Source organism: Lytechinus pictus, chromosome 18 (assembly GCF_037042905.1).
Source record: "Lytechinus pictus isolate F3 Inbred chromosome 18, Lp3.0, whole genome shotgun sequence".
NCBI classification, from domain to species: domain Eukaryota; kingdom Metazoa; phylum Echinodermata; class Echinoidea; order Temnopleuroida; family Toxopneustidae; genus Lytechinus; species Lytechinus pictus.
In genome coordinates, this window is record NC_087262.1 from 19,747,646 (window position 1) to 19,769,143 (window position 21,498).

A 21,498-nucleotide genomic window follows, 5' to 3' on the forward strand; every position below is an offset into this window, starting at 1 on the left:
ACATATTTTCTCTGTTTATGAATATCTGTCTTTATCTTACATAATCTTGTTAATAACGAGCGGCTCACAAAACCGATATTATATAGTTTGTTTGCAAGCCCAGTAGGGGAGAGGCAGCCGCTCTCACCCCGCCTCTCATCTCTCTCTCACCCCCCCCTCTCTCTCTCTCTGTGACAAGTCATCTTCAAAACAGATTTATAATTAATTTCTGCATCAAATTCAACGCAATAAAATGAAACGAATGTCTGGTATAAATTAGTTTCAATTTGTTTAAGTGAATACAGGGCTCATAAATATAGAATTACACATTCCGGTCCTCTAACAATATTAATACCCTTCTTTATTCCTTTTGCAAGCTCTTTTTTTCACCCCTCTCCCTTCTCAACATTTTGAAAAATCACAGCAGGTCGCCCCCACCCTCTTTTTTATGGCCGCCCTTGTTTTCATAAGACATAATAGTTGTGCGCTCAAAAGTTTGTGATCCACACCAGAAAATGGACTTCAGGCTGAGTTTTGAAAGAAGACAACAACACTGCAATGTTCGGCAAGCCCAGAGAAACAAACTTTATTGGATGCGATATTTTAATACTTGACTTCACAATTAAATATCTAAAACTTGGCAGAACTTGAACACATGTTTGTTTTCTGCATGGGATGGGGTTCACTAACTTTTGAGCACCACTGTGATATTGATTATCTCTGTATCAGGTTGTATTAAACAGCACACGTCATATCAGAAAGGGATACCTATACAAGTTTCTCGAACCATGGCTTGGATTAGGGCTGTTGACAAGGTAAACTATACTATGTAAAACAAAAGGATTATTGTTGTTGTTCTTGTTAATTATTATTATTATTATCATTATTATTAATATCATTATTATTATTATCATTATTATTATTGTTACTATTATTATTATTATTATTATTATTATCATCATTATTACTATTATTATTATTAATATCATTATTATTATTATCATTATTATTATTATTACTATTATTATTACTATTATTATTTCCATTGTCCACAACTTGATGTTCTGTTGGTATATTAAACAGTAACCGGACTTCTTCCAGAAATCTAGGGTTATTGTTCTATATTCTATCAAATGGGTCCTCTTCTCATTGTTCACTTCTCTTTCTAATTCAAGACCTTCCGTAAGATATGAGCTGTTCCAAGCAAGCTTGCCTTCTGTATCGTTTCAAAGGACACCTCGACTCCTATTATTATTATTATTATTATTATTATTATTATCATTATTATTACTATTATTATTATTATTATTAATATTAATATTATTATTATCATTAATATTATTATCATTATTATTATTATTATCATTATCATTATTATAATTAATATTATTGTTGTTGTCGTAGCTGTTGTTGTTGCTATTGTTGTTGTTATCATCATCATTATCAACATCGTCTATATACTTCATTTTCCCTACGTTCGGTGTATTTCCTAGAAGCTGTGTACAAAAGTACTATGAAAAAGCCCGGAGACCAATTTAATTCAATGGAATTAATTGAATTTATTCGACATATAATTTTCATGATGTATGACATGAATTAAATGCAAACAATATAAATTATCAGGTGAGGGAAATGAAACTTAACTAAACTAAAACATGTTCATGTTTATGTTCACTTCGATGTTATGTTCTTGTCACCCTTTATCGTGTTCGATAAGAGCCGATAACCTGGGTTTTATGTTTATTACCTATGTTTATATGATTTATAATTATAATTGATCAATTAAGAGGTGATTTAAAAAAATGGGCAAAAGAAAATAAGAGGGTGTTAACAATATTTAGGAAATATCATTATATTCCACCATTTTCTTTTTCTTCTTTTTTTCCTTTTTCTTTCTTGGTCATGACAATTTTTGGGGTCCAGTACACCCAGCTCCAATGAGCACGTCTTTGCAAACTTAATTATGCTGATAAAATTGCAAGTACCTCTTAATGATCAAACTGCAAGATCAATTATCAATGTACACAACAATAATGTTTAGTGATTATTATGAGATGGGAAATCGGAAGGGGGCAAAGTTTACTTGTATTCGAAGTGTGTGTTAAAGGGACCTACTTTGGACAGGTCGCGGGTGGGGCGAGAGGGGTAGGTCCATGCTGTAAGCAATGCCGTTTCCTGTTTGGTATACTTATTTTAGTTGAGCAATAAATGAGTCAAAAGATGGCAGAATGTTAGTATCCGCCCTTTCACACGGTAAAAAAAAAATCGCAATTTGAATGATGATTATAATGAAAAATAAGGCTAATGACGAATATTTAGCACGTGTGAAACCAAACTAGAACATGATTAGAATCACGAACGCTAATCACATTCACGATTACAATAGCAATCATTATTACAATGATGATTCAAGTTTCACGTGTGAAAAGGCCCTTGATCTACACACTGTAATTCAGCACTTAAAGTGCTTGTATAGTGACTGCACTACGAATGCTGATTTTCTAGTTTAAATTTGAACTAAAAAATCAGCACTCGTAATGCAGTCACGTACTATGCAAGCACTGTAAGTGCTAAATTAGCACTTCATTTTTTACACTGCACAAACATAAAGTTTTCTTTGCTAGAATAATACAATGATAAATATTGTTGTATTGTTTACTATATTAACTCTAAATGACATATCCTCTTCATTCCTTTGAATCACATCTTTCTTAAAATTAAGTACGCAACCAACTTCAAAATTCGTTCCGGAAATTCCTGGTATGTGAATAAGATCCAGACCTTCAGTTGTTTCCTATTCTTGTTTACAAACATAGCACATCTCATTGTCTATATTACTTTCACTTTCTTAAATTTTGCTTTTACTAGTAAGCATCCTGTTTCGATAATAACTTTAAAAGGCAATAAATATTACTTAAATCATTTTTATTTATATTATACATGTACTTTGACATCCAATATGTTTCAGAGTAGGGGTTTGATATTTATTTCCTTTTAATATCATTAAGATCTTGGTAGACATTTTTGATACACAAAAGTTTGTATTTCCCAAACCTATAAAAATATCCAACTTTTTTTTATATACAAATATCGCTTCTCGACATATTGATCTTTAATTCTCTGTGTTATAGTAGAAACAACTGATCGCCACTTTAAAAAGAGGGAATTAACTGGCCATTTTCATCAAATAAATCTTAGATAATAAACCAATATCAAATAATTCTCTCACATTTGACTATTCGTATCGTAGTTAAACCACAACTTAAGTCCAAAATTTGAGTTAATCTCGAGCAATAATTTTGATTGTAATTTTCTTTCTGCAGTTCCGGTAAGAAGTGGTTTCATCGTCGTAAGCTACTTACTCCGACCTTCCATTTCTCCATTCTTCAAAGTTTCCTGGATGTTTTCAATGAACAAAGTATGATCTTGGTCAAGAAACTTGAAGAGTTCACGGAGAACTCCGCCATGGTCAATATATTCCCCCTCATTACTTATTGTGTTCTGGATATCATATGCAGTAAGTCACCAACCGCCTTTGGTTTATATACAGAAAGCTGTCGCTCCCCCATAAAAAAAGAAAGTAAAACAAAACATTCTGATCATCATTACATTTACCTTTAAATGTTCTTTTTGGGGGAGATCTAGGGGTTGTTGTTTTCTCAGAGCAATTTTTATAAAAGGGTAACACGATGATAATTCTAGCAAAAAAATGGAAGAGGTATGATCTGCTCCGTGTACCCCCCCCCCCCCTCCCCCTTGAACGAGGCCCGACAAAACCAACTTCTGTTTAAATATCAGGTTAAGCTAAACTGCTAAAGGTGCATGCCACTATGATCAGAGAGTACAGGCAAGGGAGTAAAACCCTGAACTAACAAGTTGACATGATGTTTTGACATCCTTTTTTCTGTTAGTTGTCTTAATTTCCTTCCCGAATTAGCAGTGTGCCCAAGGCCGGCTTGTCCGAGATCAGCTTGTCTGAGGCCAAGACCGAATATTATGATATTAATTGGTTGCACAAGCCGCTGACTTTAGAGGGACCATATACATGTTATTTCTTTGCCCAGTGATGCTCTCTGCTCTAATTGGTTTTGTAGGCCTATTATTTTTCCACACCTTCATAAAAAATACATGCTGATATACATGTACACTCATAGATATTATCCATATAATACACACACCCACCAAACCACTTACCCACTAACCATATTCATGTTAATCCTTTGACAGAGGACGATTAGATTTCGTTAAGTTTAGCTCAGGTTTTCCGATTGTTTTGAATTCAAGGTGTCTGGGAGTTTATATCACTCTTAAAATGTTGGGCAACATACTGTCCACACAACAATTGGTTAAAAAACTTATCCATCTTTGGGTAGTTTTCAACCAATACTGTGTACTTTTCACCCAAAGCATAGCTACCCAGAATTGGATAAAGTTTTAACCAATTGTTGTGTGGACAGTATGTTGCCCAACATTTTTAAGAGTATACAGACTATTTTTATTTTAAACCAATCCAAAACGCTGAGGCACAGTTAAAGTTTTCACTATAGTGTTTTTTTTTAATGAAAAGTGAAAGTACTATTAATATAACATTTCATCTTTCGATTTCTGCAACCTTCTTTTGAATAATACAGCCAGCGTAATTTTACATTGAATATTTCATTTTTTTTGCACTCTTTTGTCTTGCGATGACGAGTATATTCGTCTATGAGTGATGAGTCTAGAATCCTGTTGACGGGTATATCCATCCACTTCATCCGAAGAAGAGGCGTGGGAACAGTAATGATATAAAGATCAACATGGATAAAATACTTCCACCCAGCCATCTTAAAACTTATCCCTTCACATTATGAAAGCTCATTATTCATTTAAACATGGTTTAAAAAAAAACCTTGGAACATAGATAAATCATCAAGATAAAATATCGTTTGGCAACTGTTCATTAAAGGAAACATCAAAGTTGTGCAAATTTCAGTGTTTTTCAACTTTTCGGACATGCGGAACAGTACTTTTACTTCAAAATGAAAGCTTATTATGTGAAATAATCACATTTGTATTTTCATAGTAAGACAGCAAAGATTTGCTCTTACAAAAAATGTTGTTGATGAAATGTGATGTGCACGCGCAAAACATTTTTTCCCCTTTTTTTAACAATACTATAGTATAGTATTGCATGCGTGCATGCATTGCAAAAAGTCTCCGTCACGTCATTTTCAATGCACCTGCATGGATTGGCTTTAGCATCAAGAACAAATTAGACGAATACATAGAAAGTAGGAAAGAAGGTGAATGGACGTACTCGACAGTACACCCCCCTATTACTTTAAATAACGTTTTATTTTTTTAGAAACTGACATCATTCGGCATTTGCACTTCCTAAAATCCTCACGGTCTCGACCCGGCCTCGACCAGAGGGTTGCGTCCGAGGCCGAGGATTAACCTTCGTCCTTGAGAACGAGGCCGAGGACGTTCTCTCGGCCTCGAGACCCACAACACTGCAATTTAGACATTCTTCATGTTCTTGTCACAACGACGTTTTTTAGGGTTTCGTTCACCCGAACCTGACCAAAGTAGCAATGTACCCTCCTTTTTAAGGAAAACGCAATCTACTAAAGATAATTCTCAGACCAACGTTAAGATATTCATGTGAATAAACAAAACAATTATTTTTGTTGTATAAGAGCCGATTAGTCATTGATAAAGCAAATTACAGGATAATTAGGTTAATTATATATACAGTATATATTTCATTGTTAACACCCACAGTTACAGCAATGGGACGTTCTTCTAATGCGCAAGGGGATGAGGAAAACGAGTATGTGAAAGCAGTAGCAAGGTAATAAAACAAGCTTAGTGTTCACATCTTCTTCTCTTTGTTTGATTATCATCTTAGCTTTCATTGGATATTCCACGAAGATTTCCACAATTTTTACAGACTGCACACGCCCTGATTTAAATCGCTGCTACGATCTTCAATTTGATTGGTCAAAAGTGCAAATCACTGTGATGACGCATGCGCATGGTGTTACTGCATGGTCATCTTTTATGGATTTTTTTTCTCTTTGATGTGAAGCCAACCAATATACATATATCATTTTTAACGAGGATTTATATCATAGATCCACATCATCCTCACCGAAACAGCTAGAGGTTAAAACAGGGGACGCGGGGAGGGGGCTGGGGTGCTTCAGCCCCCACACCTTTTTTTCCAAAACAGTGTACAAAATCGTAAAAATTACCATCTGATCGTGATTTTTTAGCATGGTCAGCCCCCCCCCCCCCCCAACTTTCGGCTCAGCCCTCGTTCCGCGGCCCCTGTAAAATCACTGCAAAGGAACTATAGTAGACACTCACTCCGATCGGGCGCGGATATTTCTTGATACTTTTTTGTATACGATCGGGGATGGAGGAATCTGACGACCCCCCCCCCCCCCCGATAGGCTATTGTATGACATCATATAACTACCTGTACATCCTTGTTTTGTTTTGTTTTGTTTGTTTTATTTCCGTATATAAAATAACAAATACAAAGTACATGTAACACATACAAATACATATAACATGAGATGAAAAGGTCAATGTTAAGATACAGTAATAAAAGGTAAGGAATAAAGTAAATTTTACGGCTGGTAGTCCATATTCAGTTGCAATAATGCATTGCTGCTGGTCTTCCATGGAGCCATAATTCTTGTTGGGATTTCCATATAAAACATGTGGCCAACAAGCGTAGAAGACGAATCTGTCACTCTGGTACATGAAGAATCATTTATAAATTTAGCAAATATACAGTATTAATTTGGTCAAAGATTTTGGTGTTGACATAAAATGGTTTTTCGTAATATCGCAGTTAATATCACCCATGACAATAATATCACAATAAAAACTACAAGCAAATTCTAAAAATTTTTCATATTGATGAAATACCTCAATTCTGCTATTAGGCGGCCTGTACTAATTAAAGAATAGTAAATAAGTGAACAAACTTAATACCTTTATCAAACATCCTGATGACTATGAGCATGATGAGGTTACAAGACTTTGCTACTGTTTGTGTTATTCCGTGAAATATCAACAGTGTTGAGAAAGAAATACGAAAAGGAGATAAAAAGGAAACTTTATTTAAAAGAAAAGCACGAAGAAAAGAAATACGAACAATAGCGCAAAATTGAATGTAAGAAACAAAAATTAAAATAAAGCTCTGAAGAAAGAAAGAAAAAAAAGAAGAAAGAAAGAAAAAAGAAATAAAGAAAAGAAAAGAAAGGAAGAAAGAAACAGTCAGTGAATAAAATAGATGTACCAATGAAACATCAAAGAAACAAACAAAAGAAATGAATGAATCCAGAATAGCAAATTAATTCAAATCATTCAGATTGGGTGTCCATTCTCTAATATTTCTTACACTTATAAAGGTTTTTAGATTAATGAAGCTCTCGTTGGTCTGTTGTTAACGAATGCTCCGTCGACAACAATCTACATGGGCTCTAAAAGGAATTCTAAGAGAATTTATTGATATGATGATAATGTACGAAAAGGATTTATATTAGTTCTACCGTGACAGGTCAGGATTCATTTGCTATAGAAATAGAGGAAATTGTCAAGAAAAGGGAAAAAGAATGGGAGAAATGCTGGACAGAGTGGTTTTTTAATCTGATAATGCTCTTCGTGAAGTTATGCATGGGTTTTGCCCAAGGCGTGAATTTACTCTCCAAACTGGATTTTCATCGGACCGGTCGTAGTTTGTTGGACTGATAATTCTCTGTGTTACTTCACTCTTACACACTTAAAATGTTGGGCAACAAATTGTCCACTGTGTTTGGGTAATGTATGTTGTAAATAAATATACTATTCTAGGCAATTATTATCCAATTTAGCAAATTTATTACCCAATTTGGACAGATTTTAACCAAAAGTTGTGTGGACAGTATGTTGCCAAGTGATGGTTAAAAATTGGGCCCTTTTTGCCCAACCTTTTTAAGAGGGTAGAAACAATTGAAGGTACGAACTGGAACCCTTTTGTTCCTTATTTGGAACCCTAAAAAAGGGTTCTCAAAAAGTTTCTTAAAGTGCTCAGGAACCTTAACTGGTATTATAGTTAACGAGTATTGCAATGAATGAAACGGGGTTATGGCGGTAGTATAATGAAGATAATATTTTGCGTGGGTGGTTTTTTTTTTTGCCTTAATTTTGAAAATTTACGAGAGAGCTAAGCAAGCGAGTCGAAAAAGTGATGAATTCCTTTTAATCGATAATCAAATTATAGAAAACATTACATGAAAATTAATCTTCCTTGGATGTGTTACTGATATTTATGACCATGTGGTTTTCGAAGTTTTTGCTATTTTCTAATGATAATAATTTTCTCGATATAATTTCACAGAATGAGTGAACTGCTGACAGTAAGAGGAAAGAATCCATTGCTTTGGCCAGACTTCATCTTCAAGAAATTAGAGATAGGTAAAGAGCATGATCGCAGGTTGAAAATTCTCCATGACGTCACAAACAAAGTAAGCGGGAAATGAAATATTCATTTGTGAAATGAGGGAATTACCTGTTCTGAACCAGGTTAATTCTCCTGATGAAGGACATTGTCAAAGATTGTGGATCCATCTTGCCCTTGACAAAATAAGCCTCTATAATGTAGTGAATAAGTGTAAGAAACTTTATCCATGAAGCAATAGTAGGCTTATACAACCCTTTTAAGACGTCAAAATGGACATGATGTATTAAAGTCTGCAAGCCTGGTAGGAAATAGTGGCATTATTTTATTCATCATCAGTTCTTTTAATTTATTATGGTCAAAATCCATTTTGCGGACTCAAAAAGATTTCTACATGGCTTCACTCCATAAGTGGAGCTTTGTGTGCTTTCTAACTTAATAGACTTTTAAATCATGCAGTGTATATAATATGCAATAGATTATATTAAATATGGCTAGGACCATAAAAAGTAAATTGCTTGTATAAAATGGCGCAAAAAGACAATAGTAACAAAACTTTGCAATACAAAACATAAAAACTGTAAATGTCAAATAAAGGCAAACCTCATCTGCAGATATATACGCAAACACACTCACACACAATCTCACGCACACACACCCTGACAATGTTATAAAGTTTTCATTAAGTAGGCCCTACAATTTTTTTTTAACGGGATACAGTTGAGCAATCTTTTAGAGAAGTTGGGAGTTGATTCCATTTTTACACCGGTAAAAGTTACTGAATTTAGAGAGGAAGAAAGTCTCACTTTAGGAAGATGGAAATGATATTTTTGTCGAGCAGCATGAATGAAAATTTGAATTGAGTGAAAACATTAATTGCAATATTTCAGTGGAAAAAAAATCAAATTTTTAACTGTGTGCATAAAGATTAAAGTATAATATTTAGCTTATTTAAGGGCAAAATATTGTTGTTGTTTTTAATGTTTTTTTAAGTGGTTTACTGGCACTTTGCATATAAGACTTTGTAATTAATCGGATCGATTGTTTTCTGTAGGATTTGTAGTTTTAGAAGGCTTGATTTGTATGTATTATCCCAAATATAGTTACAGTAATTCAGATGTGGCAATGTATGTGTATGCTCCGATCCATGATCTCATTAAAAGTAACCCCATTAAATTTATGTTCTTCAATTTAGAAATTACAAGATTATCAATTATAATAATTATGTGATAAGTCATGGGGCACTCTCTTGTTTCTTGAACTAAACAATGGTATAATTTGTTTTGGCTACAGTCAGACATAATCTTATCGGCTTTGAACCAGGTAGAGAATTTTGCTACTTCCGTGTTTACCGACAAGACAAGTGTTTTTATGTTACTGTTACTCATAAGTGCACAAGTGTCATTGGTTTATTTGGGTTCCCACATCACCCCTTAATTTCCAGAAATAGGTAGGCCTATCAAGTTCACCCGAGGACATGACCGTACGCAGCATAGAGGACAGAGCCCCTAGAAATTTTGAAAAATCACATTTTTTACTGAAAATTTTCACAAAATCCACTAAATTTGTGGACGAAATCCCTCAAATTCACTTCCGAAAATGCAAAAGTGCCCCCAAGACAAGTTCAGTCGCTTCGCTCTCTCGCGTCTGAGTTTCTTGAGTGTTTTATGCGTCTTGCCCCTCGATCCCTGCCCTTGGGAACAAAAAAAAAATCTGCGAACGGCCATGCCCGAGGATGATCTCTATATGATTGCGAGATGAATACGGCAACCCCCGTAGTCGGGCATTAAAGCGGATTTAAAGCATGGATGACTGACTGCAGATTAACATAATACATGTATATTAAACATTTTATCTGAAGGTTGGGAAATCAAGGTCTCGTCAATGTTCATTGCATTTCGGGGACAGCGCAACGTATAGATGAGAGAAAGATCGGCTTCCCTCACATTTCAAGTTATAATACATGGGAGCGGGGAAGAAGATGGGTGGAGGGAGAAAAAATTAAGACGAAAGAATAGAGTAAGAAAGAAGTATAAGTCGTATTAAAGCGTTGCAACATGACACAATCTATTGCCCCCCCCCCCCTTCCCCCGTCAAAATTCTTTGGCAAAGTCCCTGTTGCGTCCTGTCATGCGTTCTATAAAAAAAAAAAAAAAAAAAAAGCTGTATAGAGCTGGAATTATCACTCACCATTTATTTATCATAATATTCATCACATTCGCATCACATCTAGATGATACAGGAAAGACTTCAGGATTCGACGAAAGATTCTCGGTCTTCTTGCAAGGATGATGATGGTAGTGGTGGTGACGAATCGGTTACAAGGAGACGCAAGAGAATCGCATTTCTTGATCTACTCCTTCAGATGCACCGAGAAGACGCGAGCTTCACGCTGGACGATATTCGTGAAGAAGTCGATACTTTCATGTTCGAGGTAATGCCTCGTTCCCGCTGTCACGATTCGCTCCACTATCGTGGTGATCGTATCAGATTGTAAGATGAGATCGTATCACGGCACTTGAGCAAGGCATTTTATTTAAGCACATTGCTGTTTCATCGCAATTCAAATCAATGAAAATGTTATATGCGTTATGAATACCAATGTGGAACTTCTTGTATTAAAAATATCAGTCGTGGCAATCGTATTGATCTTATAAAAAAAAATTGAATGGTCTGCGATGAGTTACGAACGAAGCGTAAGGATCAGTGATATAGCTATATTCACTTTCATGTGTAAACCATGCACTTATCTGTATATTGGCGCGGGATGGGAGAGAGAAATGAGAGTCAGGCGAGTCAGGATGGACATGTTGACCACCCTCATAAACGAAAGAACTTGTTTTGGTCTGTCAACAATTTCAGTGCACAAATATCATTTCGTTCGGTTTTGGTTTTACGGAATCGTGGTGGCCTTTCTTAAAGGTCAAGTCCACCCCAGAAAAATTATGATATGAATAAATAGAGAAAAATCCAACTAGCAAAACGCTAAAAATTTCATCAAAATCGAATGTAAAATAAGGTTATGACATTTTAAAGTTTCGCTTATTTTTCACAAAACAGTGATATGCACAACTCAGTGACATGCAAATGAGACAGTCAATGATGTCCCTCACTCACCATTTCTTTTGTTTTTTATTGTCTGAATTGTATAATATTTCATTTTTTTTAAATACAAATTTGACAATAGGGACCAACTTGACTGAACCATATATAGACTATTAAACAATGCTAAGTCCACATGTTCAGGGAAGAATTAATCGTTGTTTCACTTGACAATGAGGAGAAAATTAGACTATTTCATATTTCATATAATAAAATACAAAAGAAATAGTGAGTGGATGACGTAATCAGTCTCCTCATTTGCATACCGACCAGGGTGTGCATATAACTGTTTTGTGAAATTAAGCAAAACTTTAAAATGTCATAACTTTCTTATGTTACATCCGATTTTGATGAAATTTTCAGTGTTATGCTTGTTGGATTTTTCTCTTCTTAATCAAATCGACTAATGGTTGGGGTGGACTTGTTCTTTAAAAGAGAAGTCCAACCCAACAAAAAGTTGATTTGAATAAAAAGAGAAAAATTCAACAAGCATAACACTGACAATTTCTTAATAATCGGATGTTTAAATAAAAAGTAATGACATTTCAAAGTTTCGCTTAATTTCACAAAACAGTTATATGCACATCCCGGTCGTTATGCAAATGAGGAGACTGATTACGTCATCCACTCACTATTTCTTTTATATTTTATTACATGAAATATTCTAGTTTTCCCCTCATTGTCCTGTGATTTTTTTTTCCCTGAACCTGTTGATTTACCATTGTTTAACATTATATGGTTATGGTTCAGTCAAGTTGGTCCTTATTGTCAAATCTGTGAAAATTGAAATATTGTATAATTCAAACAACAAAAAGCAAAAAAAATAGTGAGTGAGAGACATCATCGATTCTCTCATTTGCATATCACTGAGATGCGCATGTAACTATTTTGTGAAAACCAAGCGAAACTTTAAAATGTCATAACTTTCTTTTTTACATCCGATTTTGATGATTTTTTTTTCAGTATTATGCTGGTCTGATTTTTCTCTGTTGATTCAAATTAACACTTTTCTAAGGTGGACCATTAAGAGAGGGTGCTAGAATACCCACAAACTAAAATTTCGAATTTTCACCATGAATGAAATTATGAACAACAAAGCATCGTCGGTTACTGTACACTTTTGTATGCTTCGAATGTTAGATTGTGCCTAAACGTTATTCACATTAGCCATTATTCCAAGTATTTTAGACTAGATCTAACATCCTTTCTCTGATTTTACTCTCTATATCCCAGGGCCATGACACCACTGCTGCTGCAGCAGGATGGGCTATCTTTCTGATTGGACATCATCCGGATGTACAGGCTCGACTACACATGGAAATGGACCAGGTCTTTGGTAGGTCAAGATTATCAAACATTATTAAACAGTTTAAAGCTTAATTTGGGCGGCTCTACAGTGCGTCTAAAAAAAACTATACACTTTTGAAAGGGCTACCAAACAAAAAATATGTCACTTTGGGGGAATATACCTATATATATGGAAAGCCAATAAAGTCAATTTTCAGATGACACCAAAAAGTTGGAAAACTATTCATGCCTGAGTGAGCACTACCCACTTAAACAAAGGGTATGAAAATTAGGGTGGGCAGGAATTAGCCTTTCGATTTCTGTCAGTTTTTAAGAGGCGAGTCCCTCGGAACTTGCAAATTACATTAATTTAAATTAAATTGATGGTCATTCATGATCGATTTAAATTGTTGGAGCAAATTTCATGAATTATCAAATTGAAATTTCATGCATGAGTGAGCGTGAATTTGAATCTTTAGTGCAGTATTTTAACTTTACAATGTGGATCTCAGCAGTGTGTTCATTGGAGTCAGGAGAATAGGGGTAAGAAACGACTTCAGTGGGTGAAGTAAACTGATGGAAAAGGGTCAACAGAACTGTTAGCCTCCCTCCTTCAGGTCCGCCCCCCCCCCTTCCTGTTGAGATTGAGACTGATTGCTATTGCGTGCACGCATTAAGTCCATAGTGGACTGTCAATTTGATAATAAATTCTGAAAATTAGGTCATCAACTTTCACTTATCAATCATTCAATCAACAATTTGTTAGTAAATCAACGCAATCAATGTGATCAATCAAATATTCACCTTTTTCAATAAATTATCAATCAAACATTCAGCTTTTTCAATAAATTATTTCATAAATCACCATAATTAGTCAAGTTCTTAATAATAATTCCATGGAAAAGAAAGACACATCAACCATACGTCACGACGTATTTAAGTTTTTAATACCATCCAGGAGAAAGAAAGGAGTGGAGGGCGGGGGTGAGTACATGACATGTAATTTGTATTAAAGAGAACACAAAGAAGAAAGCCCCTTTAACCCAGTCTTACCCTATCTCACCCCCTTGCAGGTAAGAGGTACAGTCACATTACTCTGACTCTCACAAGCACACTTGCTAAGATCCACATAATAAACTAAAAATGCTACACTAAAATTACAATTCCTGTTTACTCATGTATTACATTTCAATTTTGTAACTCATGAAATTTGCGTAAGTAACCAAAACTGATCTCAATTCATCAGTAAGTTAGCACAACACCCTACCCTTAACTTTGCAAGTTCCAAAGGACCCACCTCTAAAAAAAACCCTGGAACGCTAATTCCTGCTCCCCCTAGCAAAGGCTAGTCTCTCAGGAGGGGTGAAAGGGGCAGAGAGAGAGAGGGGGAGGGGGGTTAAGTGATCTGTTGACCCTTATCCCATCAACCTACTTCCCCCACCTAAGTCCTATCCCTTCCATGATCACATTGCTGAGATCCACGTGAAAAAGTTAAAAATTGTATTTCATGTTCTCTCATGCATTAATTTCACTTTAATTATTCTTGAAATTTGCTCTAAAAACCTAAATTGATTAATGATTGATCATTGATTTATCAGAACACCCTCAACTTTGCAAGTTCCAAGGGACTCGCATCTCAAAAACTGAAAGAAATTGGAAAGCAAATTCCTGCCCAGCCTTATTTCCATACCCTTTGTTTAAGTGGGTAGTGCTCACTCAGGCATGAATAGTTTTCCAACTTTTTGGTGTCATCTGAAAATTGACTTTATTGGCTTTCCATATATATAAGTATTTTCCCCCAAAGTGACATATTTTTTGTTTGATAGCCATTTCAAAAGTGTATAGTTTTTTTTGAGACGCACTGTATATGGGATTTCAGAAATGGGCGGGATGAATGACTGACCGTGCAGCAAGTGGGTGCCTGTAATCAGTTAGCATCCATTAAACGATTATCTACACATTGGCAAGAGGTGTGCTTGTGGCAGATCCAGGAAGGGGCACATCCGGCCCGTGCCCCCCCCCCCCTTGAGGGCAATAACAAATATTAATTTTTGTTAGGGAAATTTGTCGTGCATACGCAAGTGTAGACCTTTTTTGTGGGGGGGGGGCTTGTCATTTTTTTCTGACATGAATCACCTTTATTATTGTGAGGGAGTAAAGACTTGCCATATACCGTATATTTTCCAAATTACACGAATCATTGACATTTGGAACTTGAACTTTCTTTGTTGTTTCCCTTTGTTCTGGATCAATTCAGTGGTCGTAATTTGGTGAGGGAGATGGACCCTATACCCTTTTTCTCAAATCGTCATCCATTGAAGCAATAAAAACGTCTTTACTTGTCATAAATTATGTAAATGGGACAATATATATGGCAAGTCAATGTAGCAATACCTATCAAAAACGACTCAACGTGGCTCCTTTGTGTATTATGATTATACCACTCTTTCCACAGAATGCTTCATCCTCGGAACATAAAATATGGCGTAGTCGTTGTAAACCAAATTAGAAACTCTGGAGTGATACATTTCATACTGTCCCTATTTATGCCATCTAAAGTATGGTAATTGGATGCCTTGAATAAACGGGAGCATAATATCAAATGATTACTTTGATGAGTAATGTTCTTGACAGGAGATTCTCTGCGACCCGTGACGTCAGATGACCTACCTAGGCTTCCATATCTCACATGCGTCATCAAGGAAACCCTTCGTATCCTCCCTTCTGTACCAAGTATCTTCAGGAAGCTTGATGAAGACATCATCTTAGGTAACGTCCGTTCCACGATACATTGAGCACTTACTTTCATAAAGCTACAGCCCCAACGAAACGGCCTGTAATTAGACCGCTTATTTACCATTCAAATAACGTTAGCTTTTATCAGTTAGAGTCGGTTTCACTAACTGCGAGGCTGAACCAAGCTCTGTACACCCTGCATTAACTTTTACAGCAGTGGGTGTACCAGGAATTAAGAAGTAGGAGCAAGTTGAGGACGAGAAAATGTAGGGGGCAGGGTTGGACCAGAAGAAAAAAATTGCATGTACTTCAAAATCGAGAAAAGCGAGCTTGAGTTAATGGAGTGCAGGGAAGAGAATGCCAGGTAAGTAACAGCGACTGAGTGATCGATTGTTCAAGTTTTGAAGGGAGAAACAGTTGCATTACAGCTAGAGCACTTCCTAACATTAATAGGCTGCCTATTAGAGTATGTACGTAAAGTTTATACTTTTTTCTTTCACTTTTCATTTTTGGTATTCAAATACTCGATGCGGGGGCATTGTTTGTAACTACCACCTCCACCCTCATGACATTGGTCCCGCTTAGTCAAAGTAATCTTGGACTTACAGATTCGAGGTTAAGATCGTAGCCTGTATTTCTTTAGCCTGGTCCGTATCCTATAATTCAAGAGTCGTGTGCAGTCTGTGGAATTGAATATACCGGCCAATATCTATCCCACTGCAGATTTACTTGAGCACTATAATGATTTGGGATGACAATAATATAGAAAGGGGTCATATTGCATATGTTCACTTTTTTCCAGTCTAAAATTTCAATAGCGTTGAGAATTGTCACCAGTTAAAAGTTTGGAAGAATTTCAGCTCGGGTTCATAATGAACCTTTTCAACATCTAGACTAAGATACTTTTGAAACCCGTCGCTTGTTGAAGAAAATTTTGCCCCTTATCTGTGCAAATGTTAGATTTTCTGCCACTTTTTCCTTTCTCGCATCCGAGGGAAATGGTGTGCTTGTCTAGATTTACATGAAACCATATTTGAATATTCATCTAACTACAATTCACTTATTTCACTGCCTTTGTCACTTGATGATTATAGATGGGAAGGTTGTCCCGAAGGAGACTCTGGTGGCCTTGAGTATCTATGGCCTTCATCAGGACCCGGAAGAATTCCCAAACCCTGATAGGTTTGACCCTGATAGGTTTCTCCCTGAGAATGCAGAAAAGAGACATCCGTATGCTTATGTGCCCTTTTCAGCTGGACCAAGAAACTGCATTGGTAAGAGTCATCGGGACATCGGGTCGGGTTGAATGGCTAAGATGATGAAGGGTTTGATTGCAGTGGTGGGAAACTGTATCAAAAGAGGAAAAGATTTGTGGTGGTTCAAAACCTTTCCTCTTTGGAGTCTGTGCTTATTCTCTAAACTGCGATTAGTGTGATTGTTAGAATGTTTGCCTCTTGTATGAAAGGTCTTCAGTATAGTTTCGATCCCCTGACAAGTGAGAGAAGACAATTTCAGAAAACTTACCTGCTACCTCCTTGTCAGGCACTCGGCTTAGGAGAAAGTTAAACATGAATCTCGTTTCATTGCACAATAAAGAGCTTGCACGAAATTCATTTCAAAATCAAACTCGGATTCTCTATTCTTGTTATAGGGGGTAGGGGGTATTTGTCTGCCATCACAGACCCTGATGAAACTTTTATCAACAAGTGGGTCTTCGCACAAAGCCTAGCACATACAAAATCTGCTGTTTCAGGTATCACAGGCCTAATTCAATCCCCATAGAATCGTGTGTTAAAGTGGTACCTAAAAAGAATTCCTTAAAAATAAGGAGGAAATTCGAGGGTTGAATGTTTACTATCAGTGGATAGGATAAATGTCTGACATTCCATATCTGACCAGAAAAGGGTACCTCGACCGGCTCATTTTAAAAATAAATCAGCATTTATGAAGACTACACCTGACGGGATCAAATTCATCACTTGAGAGAGTCAAATGGCCCTAATTCTTCCGCCCGTAAAAATTTAGTTCCATAGTGGTGATATATCTTTCCAATTTGGAAAAAAGAAGTTCAGTAGGTGCCCTCCCTAGAATCAGTGTTAGATTGTCAATCATATTCATTCATTTTTGTCAATCAGCAATATCAAATTAAAAAAATTAGAATGGATTGACGAATGAATATTTTTTTACTGCCAGTTGTAATTAGGCCCGTGTGACCTTTATTGTATGACACATGGAGGCTTCTTTTTAAATTACCTCCCTGGCTTTTTTTCAACATCTGTACACTCACTTTATAGCAAAGAAATGCATGAAATATACATATGTGTTATGTAATGACAATTTTAATGTTACTCCTATATGTCTAGTGCCCTATGGATATACACACATCCTATCTGCTTATGTAGTTCAACAATGGATGCAATGTAGGGCCCAAAATCCTATAATGATATGAATAGTGTGCATATCTGGATTCAAGAACTGCCCACAATATAAATACCAGATTCACATGAGTTGAATTAGATAAGAATAAAAATAAATGAGAATTAACATACAAGCATACTATATATTCACATCTTCCTATGACAAGGGGTGTACTGTAAGAGAGAGAGAGAGGGGGTGGCTAGATGGCTTGTATTCTAAATGGGATGGGGCTAGTCTGGCTAGAAGTAAGTAAAATTTAGAACAAGATAGCAGTAGCACTCATTCTCAGCCACCCCCCCCCCCCAACATACTTACTATGCCTTTCTCTACCCCCCCCCCCCTTGAATCCACCACTCTTCAGCCAAATTCTAAAGTTCTCTCTTCTCCATCCCTTTACCTTTACCATGAACCAATTTCACAATTGCAATTGATAAAGGCCTATCTAATGTTGAGTGTATCTTGTAATGGGTGCTATACACGAATACAGCAGCGCTCGTTGGTATGCGAAAACATACAACATCGCAGAGACTAACGTTAGCCTCCACAGTCACAGCCTAACCTAGGCTAGGTTCACAAACACAGAGTTACTAATCACAATTTGTTACCTGTTATAATACCCCCTATGTAGCCTTGCATATAGCCATGAAGTTCAGTTTTTGGTTCACCTCTTGATGATTGAAACATGTATACTAGTGAAAGCAATCTGCTACTGAAGAGTTTGGACAGGTATTTCATCCACTAGGGAATTCCCCTTGTAATAGGCTAGAGTCAAGGTTATATAAGAATTACAGGTATTACATGCCTAATTCGATTTCCATAGACTCGTGTGTTAAAGTGGTACCTAAAAAGAATTCCTTAAAAATAAGGAGGAAATTCGAGGGTTGAATGTTTACTATCAGTGGATAGGATAAATGTCTGACATTCCATATCTGACCAGAAAAGGGTACCTCGACCGGCTCATTTAAAAAATAAATCAGCATTTATGAAGACTACACCTGACAGGATCAAATTCATCACTTGAGAGAGTCAAATGGCCCTAATTCTTCCGCCCGTAAAATTTTTGTTCCATAGTGGTGATATATCTTTCCAATTTGGAAAAAAGAAGTTCAGTAGGTGCCCTCCCTAGAATCAGTGTTAGATTGTCAATCATATTCATTCATTTTTGTCAATCAGCAATATCAAATTAAAAAAATTAGAATGGGTTGGGTCGAATGAATATTTTTTGACCGCCAGTTTTAATTAGGCCCGTGTGACGTTCAAGAATATTCAATACACAAGTCACTGTAGGCTTTGCATTCAGACCCCAAGTGAAGGGTTTGCACAGCAGACTAGTTAGGTATGACTTCAAATATTTGCACTTTAAGTGATTTTTTATTCTTTCATCAATTTCTGAATGAACGCAGGTCAGAAATTTGCCATGATGGAAGAAAAGACACTCCTCGCCAGCATCCTTCGAAAATTCTCGATAAAATCTGTCCAGACCGTTGATGAAGCTAAACCTGCTGGACAGCTCATCATTCGACCGATAGAGGGCAGTATGTTGGTTAAGCTCAGTAGGAGAAAGTAACGAGATGGTATCAGTGGTAGGTTCAACAATAAAGAATTGTAGTTGTCATTGTCATTTGCATCTTGCCAAACAGTACCACCGTTTTCCGATTGGATTTTCTTGATTCAAACTTAGGATGAAACCAAAATGAAACAAATCATGTTATCAACCTATTTCATTCATTCACATTCGACTTTGCATAGAATGACGATTAATTTACACCAAATTTTGTTGATTCTCGTTTGATGATGACGATGATGTTTGTGATGATGATGATGATGATGGTTATGATGATGATAATAATAGTGATGATGATATCAAAAGATAAAAAAGATGAAAGATATATGGATATTGCTAAAAAAAAATGCCTTGCATTACAAACGGACATGAATATGAATTACAAATAAAAAGAATCTCAAGTACATGTAGCAGGGGACATCAAGAGGTAATTTTACAATGCACCCGAGTTCGAGATAAAAAAAAAATAATAATTAAAAATTTACCGTATCCAGGTACCTCATAAGAAGCCCCCGGGAGCAAATATAATATCAGAATTTATATGTATTATGATAATCATATGGCGTTTATCTTCAATTTATAATGGATTGTAAAGAGGTGCGATTTGATCGATATGGATTTGAGAACTAATGGACAATCTTTTAAAAAATAATGATTGCCACGCCCTCCAGTATAGATATTTCCATCATGATAGCCTTTTTCATGCATAGCTTTTTTTTTATCCTCCTGATTTTGATAGATCAACGCATTAAAGTAAATACAAGTTGCATACCAATACAGATAAATATATTTCTTTGTTAATATGACAATGTATGAAACGATTTCTGGCCAATATGTTGAGATGTACCTCGAGAAATAAAATTCAAGTATTTTTTTTTTAATTTATAATCCTCTTTTGCGCTCAAAATTGGCTTTTTTAAAGTGACACTGTGTTATGCAAATAACTGAGCCTTAGGCCATCGAGAAAGTGACTGTATGAAATCATTTGAGAATCTAATTTAGTGTTCAATATTTCAAGTTTTTTCGCCTACAGGCTGTTATGAATGAACATTTAGGTCACTAAACAATTTAAATGAGCGATGAACAATGATCATTGGGACTGCTTATTGTAATGAGTTAAATCAATTGTGAGAACCATTATTCCGAAGACCACTTGCAGAATTTTATGTTTACAGTTTACCTTTTGCCTAATTATTTTAATTCTTATTGTGTGGGTATCTTTCAAACCATTTCCACTGACTTTAGACCTTATTTACAATGTGTTCATACATTACTAACACAGTTGAATTGTTCGTGAAGCCCAATAATGTTTTTATACTTTTCAATAATTATGTACATGGTTACTTTTTCTTTGGAAATTAATAAATATTTGTTGAAGCAAATCGACAGTATTTCTTATCACATGTTTTTTTTCTTGTGTGTGTGTGTGTGTATGTTTTTTTTAGCCTGGTAGATATGAGACAGCGTTGTGGAAAATGATTACCAACTGAAAAAAGGCCTATTCTCCTTTAGGTATTGTTGAAATACAAGTCTGTAACCCGGCCCCGGCCCAACACACACACCCTCATACACCCACGCACATGAATATCCTCACGACTTCCGCCACTCGCACACGTACATACACCCCCTTCACCCCCATCGCCACCCACACACACACACCCACCCTCTCACACCCATAGACACACCATCACACAAAATCTTAACCCACACGCACATACACCCGCACACCAACATCCTCACCACACAAAACACGAACTTCATCACAGCAACATTACCCCACACGAACCCACACACACACTCCCACTTAAACATCCTCACCCCCATTTTACTTAAACACGCACATTCTCTTAGAGCAAAATTTCACCCTTCCATACACACCCTCACACGTACACACTTACAGCCACACACACACACACACACACAAATAAACATTGTTACCCTCTATAAGCTTCAACAAAGTGCAATAAATGATGATGTA

At 36.1% G+C, this 21,498-nt stretch overlaps 1 protein-coding gene across 1 annotated transcript; it reads left to right on the forward strand.

Moving 5' to 3' along the window:
* The first annotated feature begins 429 nt into the window (after positions 1 to 429).
* On the forward strand, positions 430 to 20,905 carry LOC129282308 (cytochrome P450 4V2-like). Its single transcript, XM_054918240.2, has 9 exons — positions 430 to 794; positions 3,303 to 3,496; positions 5,743 to 5,812; positions 8,354 to 8,480; positions 10,647 to 10,847; positions 12,749 to 12,851; positions 15,437 to 15,571; positions 16,633 to 16,812; positions 19,360 to 20,905. The coding sequence occupies exons 2-9, from the start codon at positions 3,400 to 3,402 to the stop codon at positions 19,521 to 19,523; spliced, it is 1,077 nt and encodes a 358-aa protein (XP_054774215.2). The 5' UTR covers positions 430 to 794; positions 3,303 to 3,399; the 3' UTR covers positions 19,524 to 20,905.
* The last annotated feature ends 593 nt before the right edge of the window (positions 20,906 to 21,498 follow it).

Bases quoted from the DNA above. Each gene is read 5' to 3' on its own strand.
- LOC129282308 (XM_054918240.2), top strand. From the start codon at position 3,400: ATGATCTTGGTCAAGAAACTTGAAGAGTTCACGGAGAACTCCGCCATG. The intron at 3,497-5,742 runs GTAAGTCACCAA...TAACACCCACAG, and splicing joins TGTTCTGGATATCATATGCA to TTACAGCAATGGGACGTTCT. The intron at 16,813-19,359 runs GTAAGAGTCATC...GAATGAACGCAG, and splicing joins TGGACCAAGAAACTGCATTG to GTCAGAAATTTGCCATGATG.